Below are 22,680 nucleotides of genomic sequence, written 5' to 3' on the forward strand. Positions count from 1 at the left end.
TGTTTCAAAGAATGTAAATGATTCAAAGTTAGTCTTTTCTTGACCATTTACTATTCTGAAAAATGTTGTAAATGTGGTTGTTAAAGGGCCATTGACAGGAAAAGCATCATTTTAGGTATGTTCTTAATAAAATTTAAAAAATGGCAGCCAGATTGGACCCAGCTGTTTTTTCACCCCAAAACATGATTATGACGTGTTTGGCTTTTTGTAACTGCCTCTAGAGGGATTTCTTTTGGAGAAGAAGCATGAAGTGACGTTATCAGCAGAACCCCACTCAGGCAGGCTCGTGTGTTTATACCAGTTTCACCTGACCTCTTTGTTCCTTCGTGTTAGCCAAAATGCCGGCTCGTTGTATTGCTGGATATTGCTCGAACACTCGAGAGGATGAATTTTCTCTTCATACTTTTCCAAAAGACCCGGTTCGTCGTGAAAAATGGATTGCACGTGTGCAAAGGACGAGAGCTTTGTGGGTTCCAAATAACAGGTAGGTGTGTATAGAGCTACTAAAAAAATGAATAGTTGGTGGGGGGATGTAATCCTCTCAGAACGTAAGAAAAGATCCACATACGTAACTCAAGGGTGCTAAATGTGTCGATGTGTATGTCGGCGCACCGCGTCCGTCGATCACTGCTTCGGCCGGGGTGGCTCATCGCGGCGCCGAGCCGGGCCACTTTACGGCGTTGTCGTCGCTCGCTTCTGAGTACGCTTCATACTGTCGGGGAGTCTGTTGTTCGTTAGAAGTGAGCCACATATCATCTAAATATGGCTCGAAACGATAGGGTAATATTGCCCCGGTCACTTCACTTGATTGTGAGATGTTCTCTTCTTCGAAAAAAAGCTTCCGTGTCAGAAAAATCCGAAAATCTCTGTTGTTCCTCTCCCATAGCAGGTGCCACTACATGTTTTCAATGGCGGATGTCCCAGTGTGACGTTGCAGGCAATATGGCTACCACTTGGATGTCGAGTGAGACTTCCGCAACTTTGCGCATGGATGACGCGCTCTCCGCTCATATTTATTTTTTCGTATAGACATTGTAGTGAATAATGTTATATGTATTTTTCTTGACAATATCTATTTTAGAATGTTTATAGGCATGACAGTGGCCCTTTAAATAAATATGACCTTATGTGTTTTGAGGACGAAATATAAATCTCAAGCTTTACCAGTTACTCTCCGCTTTAACACCGTTTCCAGTGAGACTACTAGACAGCAGTTATTAATGGTATAAAACGTCTACACACTCTTCTTCAAATACCATTTTTTGACATAAAAAGGGGACCAAGATAGCCCCTCTTATTACTGGCTGTGTTGAAAACGAACAAATAACATTCAAATTCCTTTTTAATAGGATCTAGCACATATGGGGCACAATTTAAGGTGCGTCTGGTTAACCCTAAATAAATTTCAGATTTTCTAGTTGGTTTTCGCTAACATTTTTCCATCACAGCAGAAGCCAGAGAGTTTTGTGCTCCCATGGATCCATCCATCCATTTGCCTTGCCGCTTATCCTCACGAGGGTCGCGGGGAGTGCTGGAGCTTATCCCAGCTGAAGGCCTCCAATTAATGTTGCATGTTTTTGGGATGTGGGAGGAAACCGGAGTGCCCGGAGAAAACCCACGCAGGCACGGGGAGAACATGCAAACTCCACATAGGCGGGGCCGGGATCGAATCTGGGTCCTCAGAACTGTGAGGCCAACACTTTCTAGCTGACCCACTGTGCCGCTGCCCCAGTTCCAAGAAAAAAAAAAACAACCACCAAAGGGATAATCACGCCACCACCAAGCTGCACCGGTGGTGAGCAGTGTTGTCAAACTTGGTTTCATCAAACCAAAACAAATTCTCCGAAATGTGTGGAAAAATGTGCAGTGTGTGATTAAACCAAGGTTACATTTTTGGGCATAAATAATTGAGAATTTTATGACCAGTTTGAAATAGCCGTCTCTGTTAGCACAAAGGCTTCAAGCTTCGCTTTGTGGTTACTCATGTGGCGCTCAGTTGCTCTCAACGTGTAAGGAGGGTGATTCTCGACCTGCTCCATTTATAAAGTGCCTTGAGACTTCTGTAGTCAATCGCTACTGTATAAATACTTTTCGGTTCACTTTTTCTGTTTGAAGCATACCGCCTGATACATTTTGTCGAATTTGTATTTGTGAGTCACGACTGTTACTTCCTCTCTGAGCACACATATGATTACGCACGTGATCCTTTTTTAAGTCCTGCACCGTAGCTTCGTTTGGCTAACAACGGCACTTTGTAAGAATCATTTAAAAGTACATTTGACCCGCTGCACTGTACATACTTTGCGCGGCGCCCACTGTGGGGGTAGGGTGCGAGAACCATAGTGGCACGGCGCAACCTTGGCCGTGTGCACTGGTTGCTCGGCAACTGAACAGGAAGGGGCCTAGTGGCCGTTCCTGCTGTTTTGAACCGAAACGAACCAAACTCCGCAATCCGCGTTTGACATTGTTGCGAGGCAAAGATCTGGAGGAACATAACCCAGGGTGAATGCTGGCGATGATGCAACACATCTGGCAACGCGAGACATTATGTACCCGTCCGTGGCCTTCTATAAGGAAACAGTTTGAATTTGTCTGCTCCAACAAAGACTGCATTCTTTTTGTACTCTGCAGATTACAAATCACCAGCTTCTGATGTTCAAAAAATTCTCCGTCTAATCTGCAAAGACAGATGGGCCCCCCAGTTAATTTGTATATAAATATATATATATATATTTCTGGTTATCATAAGACAGTTTCGCTGATATAAGGCAATTAAAAGGCGCTCCTGCAGGACTTTTCATCTGTTTGGTCCTGAATTTCCTGTCAGAATTTAGCTTGCAGCAAAGCTGTGTCCAGTGGCATCTTGTTCTTAGTACGAGCACTGTGCAAGTTAATGAAAGCAGCACGTTATTTTGTCTGTGGATACGTTTTAGGACGGCACGGTGGGTCAGCTGGAAAGCTTTGGCATCACGGCTCTGAGGTACCGGGTTCAATCCCGGACCTCGCCTGTGTGGAGTTCGCATGTTCTGCCCATGCCTGCGTGGGTTTTCTCCCGGCACTCTGGTTTCCTCCCACATCCCAAAAACATGCAACATTAATTGGACACTCTAAATTGCTCCAAGGTGTTATTGTGAGTGTGGCTGTTTGTCTCTATGTACCATGGAATTGGCTGGCAACAGGTTCAGGGTGTACCCCACTTCTTGCCCGTTGACAGCTGAGATAGGCACTCCCGGCAACTCTTGTGAGGATAAGCGGCTAAGAAAACGGATGGGTAGATATTGTATGTAAGTACATTTCAGTCGATTCTTTTTTGCTTTTACTTTAATGCATTTCCTGAATTAGTACAGAGTATAAGTACTTTTACCACCTTTGTTAATTGTGTACAGGTAGGCCAAAAGTAGGTTAGTGCCACTAGTAGTGAAAAAAATAACTGTTACTAGTAAGACAGTCGTTTTACTAGTGCAGTGAATTGTGTGATCAATAAATGCACCTTAAACTGGCTATGCTTTCCAAAAAAAAGTATTTTATAATATTGCTGACAGCGTAAATGTCAAAAGTATCGACACTCTGTAGATAAGTAAAAATACAGACATGTACTGCATGTTAAAAAAAAGAGTGGTAAAGGTAGAAGACTATAGAGTTTTTTTCAAATGGAGGGACTAAACATAAAATGTCATCAGAAAGCAAATACAGGTACTTCACAAATCTACCTGAGGAGCAATGGGTACTTCACAAATCTACCTGAGGAGCAATGTACTTTTTGACTTCCCACCACTGGTCTGTGTTCAACTAACAATTCAACTTATGAGTTCAAAGTTTTTTTCAATTAACACGTTTTTTTTCGTTTGTTTGTTTTTTCCCCCCTGTGTGCTTATTTGAGACATGGTTTCAAAGTTGTTTGATATCGAAAAAATTGTGTTTGAGTGGTATCTATATCCAAGTTTGTGTCCTAAGCATAATTTTGAGGTATTTACACCATTTGAGCAGTATTATTTTTTAGCGTAAAATATCGGTGCTTGTTGTTATTGAGTACAGATGCCACCATTGATTCCTGATGCCAAAACCTGTGCACTATTACACCATTTTTTTTTTTGAGCTGAGAATATTGTTTGTGTACCTCCATTACTACAACCTTGAGGACCTTTGCCCACAATACAGAGCCAGCCAGGGAGGCATATGGAAAAGGTACGAGAGCTAGCGATAAGGTGAAGTGAAGTGAGAAAAAGAACTCAGGTCTAAATTTGACATGAGATTTGAAACGTTCCTCGCAATCGGATGAACAAACGGTTGTGAGAAAATTGCAGTTGTTTGTTTATAGTCAAACTTCAGCATTCACGCCACGTGACGGACGTCATGCATGCTCTGATTGTAAATGATTTGAGGTGACTGATGCATTTGAGGCACGGTGGCTAAAGCATTGGCCTCACAGTTCTGAGGTCCCGGGTTCAGTCCCAGACCCGCCTGTGTGGAGTTTGCATGATCTCCCCGTGCCTGCGTAGGTTTTCTCCGGGCACTATTACTTCCTCCCACATCCCAAAAACATGCAACAATAATTGGACACTTTAAATTTCCCTTAGGTGTGATTGTGATTGCGGCTGTTTGTCTCGATGTGCCCTGCGATTGGCTGGCAACCAGTTCAGGTTGTACCTCGCCTACTGCCCGTTGACAGCTGGGATAGGCTCCAGCACTCCTCGCGACCCTTGTGAGGATAAGCGGCAAAGAAAATGGATAGATGGATGGATGGATGATGCATTTGACTCTTGCTTCGTGATTCTCCCAAGGAAAGTTTTATAAAAGTGCTCTCTTTCTTCATTATCTAGTTGGACTTATATTTGCACAGATGATCTTTTTTTTAGTGCCAAAATGTAACTTTTCCAAATTAAGAGATTTAAGAAACAAGATACTCTGTATAGAGAATGGATGGGTTCACAATGATATGAAGTGTACCATTTAGGACTAAAAAGCGTATTTAATGTTGGACCTGATGTGGTATTTGGTGGGTTAAGTATTTTGTTTGGGTTGTACTTGGTGTAAAACGTTCAAGATCTACTGATATATACCCATTGGTAGTGAAAGCAGTTGTCCCAAAAGCAATAAAAAGCGTCATTTTCCTCACGACATATGAAAACTTTATATTTAAAAGGCACCGTGACCTCAGAATAAAAGATCGGGGCTGGTTACGCCACTCGTGACCGAGAGGTGGTGCTATCGCAGCGCTCTACTGGGGTGCGTGCCTCCGGAACGTCCCTTGTCCGTCCACGGCCCGTGACGTATTTCCTGGGGCTTGTGTAGATCTCTCCGGCGCCTCACCGCAGAGGGCTACCATGACTATTTATAACCAGCAATTGTGTCTTATCAAATGTTCTGTGGTTTTTCCGCGCCGTCGTCGTTCCTAGCACCGCTCGGTGGGAGACAACAACCACGCCGGCTCGAGCAGCATGCAAACCGAAGCTGGTAAGTTGAGCCCTTCGTATTCGTAAGTTTGCCGTTAGCTCTGACACACGACATTCGGACTTGTTTTGGTGAATGTTCGGCTTGTGGATAGCCCGGTACCGAGGAGGGGTCAGCGAGCCCGGGAGTGATACCGTGGGCTTGCGGAGCCAGCTGGCTGTCAGTGGTTCCGGACTCGGGCTCTCACACACGCCGAGGTGACGTCGACCGCGTCGGGTTTGATTGGGTGACGACCCGCGGCTTTCCTCCATTTGTACAATGTGACACCCTTTAGTGAGGGAATCGAACAATTTAAATAAAAAGAACAAAACAAACAAAAAAAAAAAGGGGTGGGGTGGGGGCATCATTAAGTCAAGAGTGCGGCGTCAACGTCCGGCGAAGGCAAGTTTTGCGGTCCACTTTCTGGTGAAATTCGTCAGGCAGACGGACGAAGCTGCCAGATGACGATGACTACGTGGTGGTGTCACGGGCTTGACGTGTGAGCTGAGACCGAAAACACGCGCCTGTCGGCGGATCGCTCGGAAGCGTATCACTCGAGGTATTTTTGAACTTTAAAAGCCGGAGATCTTTCATCCCAAACATACTGCTTAGTAGTTGAAACCGCTAACGCAACAAGAAACGTCAGTATTTGTGCTTTTATAGCATAATTATGTGTCTTTAATATCCGTAAATGACAAACTATCGCTGTTGCACTATTTAAGCTTGTATCTAGAAATCCAGTGTTCTTCAGGTTTATCCTCACTCGGGTCGTGGTCGTGCTCGGGTTTATCGCAGATAATTTCGGGCGAGAAGCGTGGTACACCCTGAACTGGTCGCCGGCCAGTTGGGGGCACATTGAAACAACCAGTCGCACTCACATTTACACCTACGGGACAATTTAGAGTTTTCAATTAACCTACCATGCATGTTTTTGTTTTTTTTTTTGTTTTTTGTTTTTTTTTTGGGAGTCTGTGTGTGTGTGTGTGGGGGGGGGGGGGGGGGGGGGTGGGAGGAAACCAGAGCAGGCACAGGGAGAACATACAAACCTCACAAGGGTGAGTCCAGATTTGAACCTGGATCCTCAGAACCTTCTGGGAGATGTGTTTACCTGTCTCTTTCCTTGTAAATATAATTAAATCTGATGTTGTTTATACACAACGTGTCCAAATCCGATCAGCAAATTTATCTTTTTTTTTTGCAAATCTAAAATGTAGAAAAATGGCTTTTCTCTTTGATAATGCATCGTGAATCGCTCAAAAACTTGACGTTTTTTTTTTTTCTCTCCCGAAAACTAATATTGTGAGGATTCTTCCCAACGTCAGCTCCATGTTTAATTTCTGACTATCCACCAACAACTAGGCGCGGGCAGTACAGGTAACCCTCAGTTTTCAGGCCGCAGCCACATTTTTGCTCCGTGTTTCGTGCATGAAGAAAACAACTTCTTTCTTTCCAAACGATCTCCTTATTTTGCTTTTCAACAAATTTATTTATAAATGATCTAACTTATTTCAGGTCAAATGTTATTCAAGTACAACTCTTTGTTGTGTACATGTGACATGACTGTTTAGTAATAGTGTAAGATCTGTATAACAAATGTAAAAAAAAAAATAAACGAGAAACACTACTTATATAAATTTGAATTGAGGCACTTGCTCATATATGTTCCCCACTCTGCAGGATTGACCAGCCCTTAATCCAACGCTGCATTTGCACACTAGTCACAGGGGATAAGAATTAAAAGTTAACTCACGGCACAACATGATGCGCATCAAGGATTTTTGTTAAGTGACTGAGCGCACATCTTGACAACAGAAAAGAGCAGCAAATTTTAACCAATAAATACTCCTGCATGCAGCAGCACGGTGGATCAGATGGAAAGCGTTGGCCTCACAGTTCTCAGGTCCCGGGTGCAATCCCGGACCTCGCCTGTGTGGAGTTTGCATGTTCCCCCCGTGCCTGTGTGAGTGTTCTCCGGGCACTCCAGTTTCCTCCCACATCCCAAAATCAAGCAACATTAATTGGACACCGTAAATTGCCCCTAGGTCTGATTGTGAGAGCGGCTGTTTGTCTCTATATGCCCTATATGCAGGGTGTACTCTGCCTCCTGCCCGTTGACAGCTGGGATAGGCTCTAGCGCTCCCTACGATCCTTGTGAGGATAAGCGGCCAAGAAACTGGAGGGATGAATACTACTGCATGCGTTATTTTCTTGTGTTTGGCATGCTAGCTATGTTCAAGTATTTGTAAAACAAAGCTTTATTGTAATCTGCAAAGGTTGAATCGAGCCAACTCAATTTTCTTTGTTCGCTAAATTTGTTGCCCCCCCAAAATAACTTTGGCAATTGTGTTATTAGGCTAACAATTTTTTTTTTTTTTTTTATCGCACCTTCACTATCATGAAAATTGTTGATTACTAAAGTTCTGGATTCATGTAGTCGCTAGTATTTGTGATGATTGCGTCAATGTGACAAGATCTGGCTGCTGACCAGTTTTGGGTGTCCCCCACTTTATGCCCAATGTTAGCTGGGATAGGCTTCAGCTTACCTGCGACCCTGGTGAGGATAACCAGTAGAAAAAATGCATTGCTGGCTGGCTGACGTTTTGTAAAACAGAACCCTCCATCATAACCATATTAAGCCGCAACAGAAATTACTGCTGCAAATTGTGATATTTTTCAATGATTTGGGGGTGTGAGAAGCCAAACTTGTCTCATGATTTATTTTTTTATGCTTATAGTACACCTAAATTTTCCCTATTTACTAAATCTGGTTTAAACAAGATTGTTTAACATGAAGCATCACTTTGAAGGAAAGAATGTGGATGGCTTGTGAGTTATTCAATTTCAGGTCAGACAAAATTTTGGAAATAAATTAATCTGAGATTTTGCATAATTGATTGTAGAGTTTGAGCTTTTCCATTTCGTTGGTGTTTTCATTTTTAATCTCAAACACACCTTAAAGTGTGTTGGATAGCAAGAGTTGCAATATGTTTTTTTTTGAGCTGCAATGATAAATCAAATAACTGAAAACATTCAATTAACGAAGCCTCTCAACAATTCGGCTGTGCCTACAAATTCTGTCTGAGGTTAATGAACAGAACTGATGAAAAAGGGCAGCCTTGCTGGCGTCCCAATCCTCACTGGAAATGTATTCAACGTACTGGCGGCAATGCGGATCAAACGCTGACACAGATACTCCAGGGCCAGAACATCCCATATCAAGGGGTCCTAATCCTTAGGGAACCCCATCAAACACCTTCTCCAAGTCCAAAATGCATGTAGACTGGTTGGGCAAACTCAACCAACTTTTTTCTAAATGGGAAATATGAATTAAAACGATCCATCCATTCCTGAGTACTAGATCTTTTTATGCCGAGAGGGCTGAAATCAGGTCGTTCGAGTTTCTTGAGCCGATCTACGTCACTAGTGAAATTTTTGCGTCTACCTCTCCACTCACAAGCCGGCGCTGTTAACCTAAAAAGCCCGTTTCGTCTCACACGTGGCTCTTCCACACGGAGGCAACCAATCAGAGGAGAGGCAGACATCTTCTCCAAATATGGACAAAGCGGATCACTCAGTATTAAGCTCGTGCACGTGACGTCACCATTTTCACGCCATATTGCCGGTCAAACAGAGCTGTTGTGTTGGGAGAATCGCAGAAGAATATTTGCAATACCCAAGACCTGTTTCGCTGTTGGTTGTTGCAACAGACGAGACAGATATTCAAAGAGGTCAATCTATGGAATACCAGCTGAAAATACCAGAAAATATCGATGGATTTCAGCAATTAAACATGATGGATGGTGCCGAACAAAATACACACACGCCTGTGTAGCGATTGCTTCATTTCAGGTAGGAATTTTTCTTCTCAATCTCAAATTACCAAAAAGTATTTATAATGCCAAGTTGGCTGATTTGAGAAGAATGTGTGTTCAAAAAAAAAAAAAAATCTGTCACAGAGGTTTACGGAGGTTAAGTGTGACCGCAATCGCTTCCATGTACGTTCCATGGAGACGACGATGGTCTCTCTCTTTTTTTTTTTTTTTTCAATCATAGTTAATGAATGCGAGTTTGTGTAAAACCACGGGTGATTTATTTAAATATTGGTATTTCCGTGTAAATCTCGACGACTTACTCACCAGATCCATGTGTAGATCCAGTTGTCCGAGACAAGCGGAAGTGAATTAATAGTCCAATTTCTTATCGGGGAAAACATTGATTTCGTCATTAAATGTGGGTCCTCTATGCCAAGTTTATCTAATTTTTCCACATACCGTCGTTTATTTTCACCCAACTATCGGTATCGGACAAGACTCTGGGTGTCGTGCTACAAGACATATTTCCGTCTCATCTCCAACCGACTTAGCATTGAGCAATCCTTAGCTTGACCGGCAATATGGCAAGGTAAAGAAAAATCATGTGATTTTATGACGTAGGTGCACGAGCTGTATTGGTGGTGGTAAGCTACTAGTGTAGCCACAGCTGCCCTGGAGCAGTCTGATGGAGGCCTGGCTGTCATCCTGCGCATACGACCCATCCAATCACCACCAAACATCCGACCACATTCATTCGTAGGCAATATGTGTTAAATGACCACATGCACTTGGGCGGGGGTACGAATTGGCGACCCTCCGGTTGCAGGGTGTCCTCTTCCCTCAGTGCCATGCCATCCACAATTTAGTAATACTGTCTCCAGAGCTGTTTATTTTTTGCAAGCTCTATCATACAAGTTTTACGATCTTTTAAGAAATGACAAACAAGCGGCTTGATTTACTGAACTCTCATTAAAACTCTGGACTTAATAGCTCTTTGGTGCTTTTTGTTTAGTCGAAAATAATTTGATATTAATGCCAGCATAGATTTGTGCCGGTACATTGTTTGTCTTCTTTAAGTAAAGGTCAGGGAAACAGTTTAATTGTGTGTTTGTACTTTTAAATGTAAATGTTTACCCAATGAGGAAACTTGGAAATGTCCCAATTTTCACAAGGTTAATGTTATTCTCGTTTAATGAGACTAATCAGGATTCGCTGCATTTCCTCAACTGACATGTTGTCCATGTGGTATCATTTACCGAGACCACTCAACAATGAGACGGTGGGGTTTGCCTCATGTCTCTGATTAATGGCAAAAAATACTTCGTGTATGTGTGTGTGCTTTTTAAGCCCGCTGTTAGGCAACTCAGAGGTTGATCTTGTAGGTGAGGTCACAGACATCTGTATTTGAAGTCAGCGCGTACTAACCTCAAAACAGGTTTGGAAATCTGTTTACTCGTTGCACCGAAGGATCGAGGACAAAGTCAAGTAAGTTTTGCTCCAAATGTCTTTTTTTTTTAAGTGTTTTTAATTTAATGTAGTTATTTCCTCTTACTCCGGCTTCTGGTTTCACTGAGACATTTAACTTAGATATGCAGTATTCACAAAAATTGGCAAAAGACTTACATTTTTGGCTTTGTTTTATCATGCAAGTTCTTTGAGGAAATAAAAAGATAGATTTCTGATAAAATATTTTATTCATTTCACTATGGACATAGCAGCACTACACTGTTTTAAAGTAAATGATTAACTCTTGAAGTCTCCATTGATCTTTTGATAACACTTTCACTTTATGCAGGTTGAATTTAAGTAGCAGGTCAGTAAAATGGCTAAGGACAACCTTATATTCATTTAACATGACTTGTACAATTCCCTCAGCCCAACGTATGCGAGATGATTTTTAAACTTCCCCGTTTTACCCAGTTCGATAATAAATGATTCAGACTCTGTAAAGGAGGACAAAAAATACTGAAAAACATTCCCCTGATCAGATCATTTTTCCCAATTCATCTTCATCAGTTTTTGTCATTGAAATGGAGTAAAATATTTAAAGTATTGAAAAAAAAACCCACTAGTTTCAATAAAAATAAAGTGATTTTTAGGTACTGTTCTGTAGAATTATTTGAGCAAGATATCACTCAGTTGTCGAAAGAACCATGCAACCACTTAATTTTTGCCCTGTAATAACAGTGGTCTCAAAGCAAAGGTGTACTTACGGACTGTCTGATGTTTACGAACTTCCCACAGTAAAAACCTCGAGTGTACACAGGGCTAAAACTTTACTCCAAAAAAACTCCTGACGTTAGGAAGTCTAAATACTGATATGTCCAGTTAGCAACTTCGTGTACTTCCACATATCCATAAATAAATATGCAAGTCGTCCAAACCGTTTTTTTTGTATTTTTTTTAACACGTCTCGACAACGACAAAGACCCGAGATGCACATTGAATGCGTCGCGGTGGCATAAAGAAAAGCCACCATGTAATTCGCTGGGCGGGCCGTCCCCGGATACAGAACCATTGTATGAAGACTGTGATATGTTACCGCAGATGAGAAGACTGGAACAAGGTAAACACGTTTGACCACTTCAAGCAGGAAGGAGAGAATTTCAGCAGTTCTATTGAAAGCATGGGAATCAACCTGGTCTGAAATACAGACACGTGATGCACTTCAAAAAATGCAGCTGGCAAGCAAAAGGTGCTTTTCAATTCACTGCGGCATCAGAGTGTTTGAGTCGACCGCAGCATCCTGCATATTGTTACTAAAACTGGTTTTTATTTGAGTATCTGGTAATTTATTCCTCTTTAGCGATATGTGCTTTTGCGTGTTCTTTCAAGCGCATCTGCTGGGTGTCTCAAAACAATATTGGATTTTGTCTTGAGTGTTATTTTCATTAAATTTCTCAAATCTCGCTCCCTCTTACGAAGGCTGGTAAAAGACGTTACTGTTCTGCCTTGTCGCAATATAGACGGATGTTTCAAAATGAAAAGTTCATCCGCTAAAGCTACCTGAAACCACAGGAGGGAAACAGCAAGTGAAATAAAGCCCCTGGTATTAATTTGGCCTCAATTTTTCCAACTACACTTTCCGGATATGACTTTTTTTTTTTTTTTTTTAACTGTGGTACTCTTCAAACCTTGCAGTTCTGCAAATTTGTATTTATTATTCCCATTTCTCTTGTGTTTTCCATCAGGTAAGCTGTGACATTCCGGTTCTTTGTCCCTCCATGCATCCGCAAGTACCGGGGGAAGCCCTGGCCTGGCGGAAAGGCGCAACACTCAGAGACTGTCCTGGTTCCGGAGACGCCATGGCCGCCGGCCCGCCAGCTCCCTCTGTGAGCAGCCGTAGGCTCACTCTGGTAGAGCTGACGATATGGTTTCTGTTGATCTTGCTGGTTTTTGGGCTGGAACCAGTAACTGGTCAGAAGATCTACACCAATACGTGGGCTGTGCACATACCTGGTGGTCAGGAGGAAGCGGAACAAGTTTCCCTTAAACATGGTTTCATCAACTACGGCCATGTAAGTTCTGCATTTTTATGGTTTACATGTGTTGGATACAGTAGTAGTGTAAAAACACAAAATGGTTCAATGTGGTGATTCGACTTCTACTGAATTATTATGGTTTTGCACCTTATGTAATTAAGTGGAACTAAAGAGAATTTAGTTTCCATCTGTTCCTGGCTGGCTCAGTATCAGCTATGCGCACTAATTGGCAAATCATGATATATTCGTGCGTGCGTCCTCTGGGTTCAGTTTAATCAGATTAACACGTCGTTTTATAGTGCATCTGCGTCTGCCTGTTCAGAAAGCCCGACTCGACTTTCGAGGCAGCGTACTGTAAATCTGAACATGTGGGGAAGAGTGAGACTATTTGTTCTTCAGTAACGTCTGCACTATCTGGAAAATGTGGACTTGATTCTATATTAAATGGTGATGATCACCTTTAAGTGTACATGGTACTGTTCAGCAGCGCCATAGATCTCAGACCTCCAATATACCCCTAACAAAATCTCGTCTTGGGGGGCTCCTGTGGTTTCACAATATAAAAAGATACAGAATGACGTCTCCTAAAAGAATTAGCTCGTGTTTTTTATCACGATATATTTTCAAGAGGCAACTCGACAACCCTAGAATCGGACTTGTATGAGTTCCGTGAGAGATGACGTTAAGACGTGATCTAGTCTTAATGACCCAGGAAATAATCTACATGCAACATTCATGTTTTTTGGTTATTGCCACTGATAAGTGTGTTTTACTGTCACCGCCTATGCTTGCAGTAATGTTGTGCAGCATCTTGATTACAGTCTAGAACATTACTGCTCTTTGACTGAGACTGAGCCTTTTTTTTCCAGCATTGAACAAACATTGGAAACCTTTGCTTTTGGTGACTGTGGTTTGTGAGCTATGTGTGGTCAGGCGTAACCTTTTATGCGTCTGTGACTGCTGTTATGTGCATGTGATGAAATTAGGAAGGAAGTCTGGAGTCTTTTAGGGTGATAAAAAAATTGTAGGAGACTGTTTTTTTATCGGTCAGATCAGGTTGTCTACAAATACAGATAACCCCACATATCCTATTTATCATAATATAGTGGGGAAGTGAAGTGAATACTTAATACCAACTCAAGTGATTAGTACACCTTTTCTTAATTAAAGGCATGTGATTTTTTTTTTTTTTTTTTTTTTTTTTTTCATTTATCGGCGGAATTCTCCCTTTTTACCCTTTCCGGGCAGGGGTTGCAAATTTGCAAGAGGTTTACTATAATCGAAAATTTTAAGTCCAGAGTATCATTTTCTGAAAGTATCAGATTTTTCTCTCTGCAGAAAAACATTTTTTTTTAATCTATGCAATTTAAAACCCCTCTCTGGACCAAATAAAATTTTGCAATGTTCCAACTGTAATCCGTGCCAGAGTCCACACTCGTTCATTTTCCGATCCGATTTTTGCAAGCGGGGTGGAAAATTTGATACGCGTCTGATTGGTCGAATGTTTTCCTCCTGACCAATGAAAAAAATTTGTTGTATACAAGGCAGTTTATGGCGCCGTTTGCAAGTGAACACAGCGGTGCTCGAGAGGAAAGACACCTCTCGAGTGAAAGAAATTGATAGATGTGTCAAAAATAAGCTCCGATGGGATTGGATGGAACGAGAAATCGTCGATACAGTTGGAAAGAAGGGAGTTACCACTCTGTTAAGCCACTTCAATCGCAAAATTGATCGACCTGGTAAAGCACTGAGCACGTGGTGTCCGGATACTATTGACTATGGATCAAGAGGTTTCAAAGGCATCGGAAGGTCAGGTGAAACAATAAAAACACGTCAAACCACTGGAAGGAAGGAAAATGAACTCTTCCATAGCTGGTACAATCGCATGGCAATCCAAGGCCAGCAAACCACCCACCAAGGCTCCCCCCTGCACCCCTGGCTATTTTTCATTCTTTTTTTAATTCAGTCAAATATACATGCCTGTAATTAGTATTTATGTGAGCTCCTCAAATTTTCAAATGATTTTGTTTCAGGCTCAAACGCGTTTCAAATTGACAGTCATATTGAATTAACATTAAAAAATGCCATATGGAAAGGGTCCCCTATCAGACGTCCCTCAACAGAAGCCTTTTATGATGGGCCCGACAGTGAAACCAGAGTATCGCTTCTTGAAGATTGCAGTGGCATTCCGTGACTAAAAGGTTTGTCTAATCAATCAATGTAGGCTATATACTCTTTGTAAAACACTTTTATGCCAGAGAGAAAACCGTTGTTTAACAAGTCATAATGTCCTGAATGCATTGATTAGGCTGTGCGTCTTATCTGTCAAATGCCGACAGTGACGTCTTTATCATCCCATTTGCCATTTCTCCGTTGGCGGTATAAAGTTAGACACACAAAAAAGCAATATTAATGTTCTTCAAGAACTTTGGGACTTTATATTGCCTCCATGGCGGACTCAAGAGGACCACTCAAAGAAAGCCTTATAACTGATTGCACTTTCAAAGGATAGGTCCATTTTGGAACAGGGGAATAATTAAAAGAAACTTTAAAAAGTCATTCAATTAAGAAGTTGGCCGACTCACACAGTTTGTGTTGGGATTAACTGCCACCTTGCTTCTCCAAATGGTTGCTTTACATTTCAAAGCCTTTTTCTTGCCCCCATCATGAAACTTGCTCTGCTTCTCAAATGAAAAGAAGATCTGGTTGAGTCGCAGTTCCATTTTTTTAGTGGTCATAATGCGGGGTTTAAAGCATAGGTGTCAAACTCAAGGCCCCGGGGCCAGATCCAGGCTGCCACATGAATTTATGTGGCCTCCAAAGCCAAATCATGTGTGTCAACTTCCATGATTCTTGTTAAAATATCAACAGAATTTTCAAAATATCCAATAATAAATGAAAACAATGAGTTATTGCAAGCATTTTTGTCCTACTAAACATCAACAATAGTTGAATAACCCATTAGCCTTGAGTTCTGATTCCAAAACTAGTTCATCAATTTGATGTGCAAATATGATGATCTGATTACAGATTTTTATAGTTTTAGTCATAGCGGCCCGCTGAGGGAAACCATAACCACAATGTGGCGCGAGACAAAAAAGAGTTTGACACCCTTCAATTAGAGTATACTTTGACACCAGCAAGAGGTGCTGAGAATGACACGTTTAATTAGTGAAGATACTTAATTAGTGAAGAAAAACATCTATTGATGTATGAGAATAGGATCAAAGTCGACACGGGGATGAAACGTGTAAAACCGGGGAAAAGCATTAGCTTTTCGGAAAAGTAGAAAAGTGATTTTTTTTTTTTCCTGTAATCTGTTGAGATTGACTTCTTGTTAAAGACCCCAGATTTCTTGCATATTTGAGGCCACTCGTTCTTCCTTGTACTGGCCAGAGACCCCCCCCCCCCCCCGCTCACGCCCACCCCCGCTTCTTTTCAACCAACTATTCAATCTTTTACATAGCTCACGAGTCTTCTGTGGTCAAGGAAGTGTCACTATTTAAAATGCTGTATTGCAGCATTAAGATGTGGTTTGACTTCATACCTTGGCAATTTAATGGTTTAAGAGTACATTTGACAGCATTTTTTTCCCCAGGAAAATGTCAAATATTATGACCTTGAAAAACAAATAATGTGAATATTTTAAAATGATTAGTGTTAGGATTTTACTTATTGGTTGAATCTGCATCAAGCTTGTGGCACATGAATGCTCTTGTATGAAGCTAAGAATAACTTCACAACCCTTCATGACAAAATGATCCAAGTTGCTTGGGAACTCGTTTCTGTTCTACTTAATGCCTATTTTTAATTGTCTATTTACCTTTTAAAAAAGCAGCAATACCACACTCACACCATAGCAGCCATGCCTCTGTGTTTTGTTGCTGATGAAGGACAAAAATAAAAAATACAGAAAAAGAAATTTAAATCTTGATGGCCACAGGCTGTTCTAGTTTGGTAAACGTGTTTTACATGTAGGAGAGAATTGTGTTTGGTCATTTCTAACAAAGCAACTATGCTTTTGGTGTCATCTGTTTCTAGTTAGGTGCTGAGTTTGTGTGTTTTTCCAGTTCATTAATGTCTTTTCAGCAAGGAATTGGCATCTCTGTCCAGAACCATGAATAAAAGTACCAAAAATAATGGGCTTTACGCGATTAAGATATGCGTGCATTAATTGGAGAGTCTAAATTGCCCTTTGGTGTAAATGTGAGTGCAACTGGTTGGTTGTTTCTAGTGAAGGAAAAAAAGTATTTGAACACCTTGCTATAATGCAAGTTCTTTTACTAGGAAATCATGGAGGGGTCTGAAATATTCATCGGAGGTGCATGTCCACTGTGAGAGAGATAATCTAAAAAGAAAAATCCAGAAATCACAATGTATGATTTTTGTGTGATACAGCTGCAAATAAGTATTTGAACACCTGAGAAAACCAATGTTAATGTTTGGTACAGTAGCCTTTCTTTGCAATTACAGAGGTCAAACGGTTCCTGTAGTTGTTCACCAGGTTGGCACACACTGCAGATTGGTGTAAAGTCACAAAATAGATCATTGGTGGTGTTGAAATTCATGAACTCTGTTCATTTTTGAAGATGTATTGTTAAGGAAAGAGCTTGAGCTTCTTGGCTTAGCAGCAATATATAATAGTTATAATAATAATAGACCTCATTTGTAGTCACTAACTGGTTTTAACCTTGCTCACCATGATCCACTTTTTTATTTTGTTTCCTTCTGGCACTGACACCTATTGTTAACAATTTTTCAATTATCACAATATCACATGGTTCAAGAACTTGGTTGTAGTAGAGAGACCTGCTTCAAGATGTATCATGAAAGAGACAAGATCATTCTTGGTAACGGATAAATAAATAACAGGACAGTTGTCTTATGACAAAGCATCTACTTTCAGACCATGAAACTAATTATCTTGATAAATTAAATTGTAGTTGTTGAAAGCCCAATTTTGTCCGGGTTGTAATTATGTGAGGATGGACTGCAGAGTGACTTAAAAAAAAAAAAAAAAAAAAAAGCGGTCCCCCAATTTAGTTGTACTGTGATATAATACATATATCTATACTGGCTACAAACAGCATGTTTCCAAAGGGACTGACAGGAAGAAACGCCTAATTGGACTCTGGAGAGCTAAAGCTACGACCTGAGGGAAATATGTGGTGTTTGAGGGGAAAAACAAAAATCACTGCAAAGACATCAAACACGACTGGAGCAGAGATGAGTCCTGCAAGGAGGCACTCTGCACCATACACACAGGTGTTTCCTTTCTTCTACTGCATTGGTACCGAATGCAGTTCATTTAATTGAAAAGAAAGACCACCTTGAGAAAATACATTTTGAGATTACATCTGTATGAATTTGACTTGTTCAGTATGCCCTAAAGATCTTCTAGAATAAGGAATTAGCATTAAAAAAGTTCTTCGATTGACTGAAGAAGAATAAAAATCTTTCACAAGTCTATAATAATAGTAGTATAGTAATAATCATAATTTAAAAATGTGTTTTAAAGTAAGTGTAACTTTAGTTTTGACGCAAATGCTGCATGAAGCGGTGCAAAGTATCCTTCTAGTTGGATTTAATGAGCAGCTTGGTTGCAGCTGAATTCATGCACACGTGTTGTCCCATTTTTTGTTAACTTGCAGACTTCCACAAGTCAACCGCATCACTTGTCACCAGCTATAGATTTCCACCTTTAAATATTTACTAGAGCATAAAGTGTTTTGTAAGTGTATTTACTCGTGCAGTGTCATTAATCTTTGATGCACCACTCTGTATTAAACCTTCTCCAGCCCACTTGAACCAAAGGGACAGCGCAGTTATGCATAAGCAATGCAGTTTGTGTGTTGTTGGAGGTGCGGCTGCAAACTGACTTCATATCCAAAGTGTTGGGTCCAGTCCTTTTACTCTTTTAGAGCTCCCCTTAGACCACAGCATCATTGATCAGCAGCTATGTCTACACTGTCTTTGGACCAAGGGTCACTGTGAGAGAGCTGGCTTTTATTTTGCACTTTGGCCTCTCAGGAAGCAAGCATGCATTTCGGTGCAGCTGCTCTTTGAAAGTTAATGAACTGCAGAGATTGACTGATCCGGTCTTCTCCTGCAGAGACGTCCGTGACGAGAACATGGCGCTAATACACCTGAATTAATGTACCTAAACCGTAGTGGCCATAAAACAAGCGAATGGATTGTACGGCTGATTCATTTTATTAAGCTAAAGTATAGACGTGAGAATGCAAATTGATTGTATTTATTCATACAAAAGCGTATGTATAACTGGAAACTATTACAGTTGCAATAAAACCTTCCTCCATGCCTACCTAGCTGATATATATAAATTGCTGGCAGTAAACGGTTGGATTCCAGTTGACGAATTATAAAGTCAACGCCGGTCAAATGAGTTAAGAGCAAGCCTTGTAAAAGTAAATGCGGGTCATTGCGACCCAAATATGCAGTACAACCCAACGTGAACTTCAATGATAACGTATTGCCATGTTCCTTATTTCATTGTAATGGCATTTTAGTTACTTGAGCCAGAAGGGATTTTCTCAAACAGAAAAGACACTATAATTTGGAATAAAGGGTGAATTTATTTTTCATTAGCATCATTCTTTGTAAACCATACAAAAACAAAATCAACCCAGATGAACAGATCCAAAGAGGACATCTAAAAGATTACTTTAAATTGTATCCATTTTACTGCAGTTTCTTCTAATCATAGGGTATTTAAGCTCTTAGCATGTGCCAATGGAATCTTTCTTCATTCCACTAATTTTTCATACAGAAGTGGCCTTAAATTACCGCTACCGGTGACTGCACTGCGTTTCTTCATCTTTATATTTCCAAGAATTCACTGATCTGAAAGTACAATAGATCAATGCTTGAATACCTGAAATCTTTTTGATAGTTGGCAGCGCTTCTTTGAAGGATTTATTCTTTTTCACCTTTACTCAAACCAATATTTCTCCACAGCTCCCTGCCAGCAGTATAATTTTAATCACAAACAACCCAGAAGAAAATGCTTATCTATGTTAATGATGCACATTATAGTTGATTCAGATGTTGAGGACTGAGGCTATTTTATTGATTAATTGATTTATAAATTGATGTCTCAAAGAAATGGTAAAGGGAATACACCACTTGGCTCCAAACAGTTGCTCTCAATTCTTTTTCAACTACTGTAATTTCCGGCCTACGGAGCGCACCGGATTATAAACCTCACCCAGTACATTTGGAAAGGAAATACCATTTGGTACGTACATATGCTGCCCACATTGAAACAGGAGATATTTATAAAAAAAGAAGGTACACGGAGTTTTCAAAGTTTTAATACCTTAGCTTAGCTTAGCTTAACATAGCAACAACACGGTAGCTCGAACAGAGCTGGTTTAAAAAAAATAAAAACAAAAACATACCGGTAAAAAAAAAAAAACAGCTGCAGTAGCAACACGGTAGCACAGCACTAACAGAACCGGTTAAAAAAAACATACTTAAATCAATGAGACGCGGCAGAAACACACTGGTGCGGAGCTAACGCTAGTGTGGAACTAACAGGGCCGGTTAAAAAAAAAATACTGGTAAAAATCACTGAGAAGCGGCAATAACACAGCAGCAACACGCTAGTACAGCGCTAACGCTAGCACAACGCTAACAGGGCCGGTTAAAAAAAAAAACATACCGGTAAAAATCACTGAGACATGGCAGTAACACAGCAGCAGCACGCAAGCACAGCGCCTACAGTAGCGCAGCGCTAACAGGGCTGGTTAAAAAAAAAAAAAAACATACCTCTAAAAGTCATTTCCTTGGCACATATATTCCACTGGTCTCACGCTTACCTTTTCCACTCAGTGCCCCCTTGCGACCGTTCGAAAAAATGCTGAAATTAGCTGCATCACCGCATAAGCTGCAGGGTTGAAAGCGTGTGGGAAAAAAAGTCGCGACTTGTAGGCCGGAAATTACGGTAGTTGATTCAGCATTTTTCTACTCAGTACAACGTTGACATGAAAACGATCATTCAGAGAGAGGTTCTCCCATACCTTGATTGTAACTTTAGACCCTGACAGTGGATGTATAGAATTAATTTGCACGGGCAGTCTTTCTGGTGATTTGTGTACTGATGTTGACAGACTCACAGGACAACGATTGTATCTGAATGGGGGAAAAAAAAATCACATATTTGTCAAATGTCCTTCACTAATTTATGCTCATACCAGCCATAAACATTCATTTTGGTAAAAAACAACTGAACGACAGATGAACAAAAAAACAAAACACAAGCTCATCTGCAGCAGACTGTCTCCTAGGAAGAGCAAGGAAGTAAACACCCATATTGCCCGGGGTCCTGGGAACGGCAAAGGCACTCAGTCATTACTCAGCTCTCCCAACACGCGGTGATGGGGGTGCTGGGATAGAACAGACCCACGCACAGGTCACGCCGCCATAATAAGAGCCAGATGTGCTGAGGGGGACACGGAAATACATGGACCGGCACCTCTCCTAGCTCTCAAGAATGTGCATGTACGCACAAGCGCAGCGTAGCTCGAGGTATTTGCGGAATTTCTCTGGGAATGTAAAATAGGTTAGCTTTTTCCTTTAAGCTCCAAAATAATGGTTATGTGGATCGTAATAATACATAACAACTTTACAAAATATTTTTTTTCTATTGCTGGGGAAATAAGGCAAAGGCTGTCAATATTCTTCTTAAAAATGCAGTACGTATTCTGATATTTCCCATGACCTCTCAGTATCTGATAGCATTTGCCGATGAGATCGTTAAAGTCAATGATTTCAAACAAAAACAATGGGGGAAAAAAAAATCATCATGAATGACATTTGTCTACTGAAATGGAATGTTAATTTCCTTGGTATTTTTCCTCCCGGGTGTTTCTAGTCAACCTTCAGAAGGTCCTGAATGTGAACCCTGAGTAAAAGCATAAATCAGGGTGGAGGTAACAAACTCATCACTTTGAGGAAGGAAGCAAATTCACTGGGCTGAGGCGAACTGACGCAAGTGCTCAAGTGGCTGTGAGATAAGACTGTTGTTAGGGAACCTCTTAATGCTAATGAGTTTTTTTTTTTTAATCGCTGTGGAAGAGTTTGGCCTTTGCTGACTTTCTTCCTCACTGACCCAAGTAGAAAAGGAATGCGGTTAACATGAACTTAAATTCATAAAATGCTGCTTCTTTGCTTGTAGCACCTGATATGGAAGCTTGTAATAACCCGGGCGCTCTCTCTTGCACGCAAGCACATCAACAGTCCTCTCGTTGGGGAGGCGGGGCAGTCGTTTAAGGTGCAATTTGAACAGGGCCTGCATCTGATAAGCTTTTTACTTAATGAAAACAATAAAGTGAATGTTGAAAATCCGGTGTGAAGCAGCCTTTAAGGAGGAATGCAGCATTTGGGTGGAGCATTTTATGACGGCTGGAAATGGTTTTCGGCCCCTATGTAACAGGAATCCACAATTGTAACACTGTTGAAGTTGTTGTACAGTGTAAAGAGAGATTTCAATTTCATGTCAGGTGTGGTAGTCACTTTAACTCAGATGTTTTGCGGTTTGTGGGGAAAAATAGGTCCACGTCGCATCTAATCATTTAAATTTTTGCACCATATCACGATGTGGTAAAAAGTGTCATTTGGTTTTCGTGGGGCGCCATGTTCCCGAAAGCTTCTGTGATAACTGACAGCTTACAAACGCAAACAGCACATGCATCTATGAAAAGTTGAAATGGAATGTGTTGTTTTTTTTTTTTTAATAAAAATCAGGCATTCATACATGTTCCTTTTTTTTTTTTTTTTTTTTTTCTTCAATCAAGCTCCACTTTGTTACACCTTGAATGAATATTTTTGCTTCTATTCATGTCAAACATTGCACAAGGCTGTTCTCTCTTCCCGGAAGAATGGGTGCCTATTTTGTTTTTTTTGAATGTTTCCAGTAATGTCTCTGGCAACTT

General features: G+C 40.9%; 1 protein-coding gene across 1 annotated transcript in view; it reads left to right on the plus strand.

Annotated features, from left to right (window-relative positions):
* Positions 1 to 5,175: 5,175 nt before the first annotated feature.
* Positions 5,176 to 22,680, plus strand: part of furina (furin (paired basic amino acid cleaving enzyme) a) — a 63,845-nt gene continuing 46,340 nt past the window's right edge. The window contains exons 1-2 of the mRNA XM_061814153.1: positions 5,176 to 5,454; positions 12,434 to 12,760. Coding sequence (XP_061670137.1) covers positions 12,467 to 12,760 — 294 coding nt within the window. The 5' untranslated portion in view covers positions 5,176 to 5,454; positions 12,434 to 12,466. The remainder of the gene's footprint in view (positions 5,455 to 12,433; positions 12,761 to 22,680) is intronic.

This window comes from Syngnathoides biaculeatus, chromosome 3, assembly GCF_019802595.1.
Source record: "Syngnathoides biaculeatus isolate LvHL_M chromosome 3, ASM1980259v1, whole genome shotgun sequence".
Classification (NCBI taxonomy): Eukaryota; Metazoa; Chordata; class Actinopteri; order Syngnathiformes; family Syngnathidae; genus Syngnathoides; species Syngnathoides biaculeatus.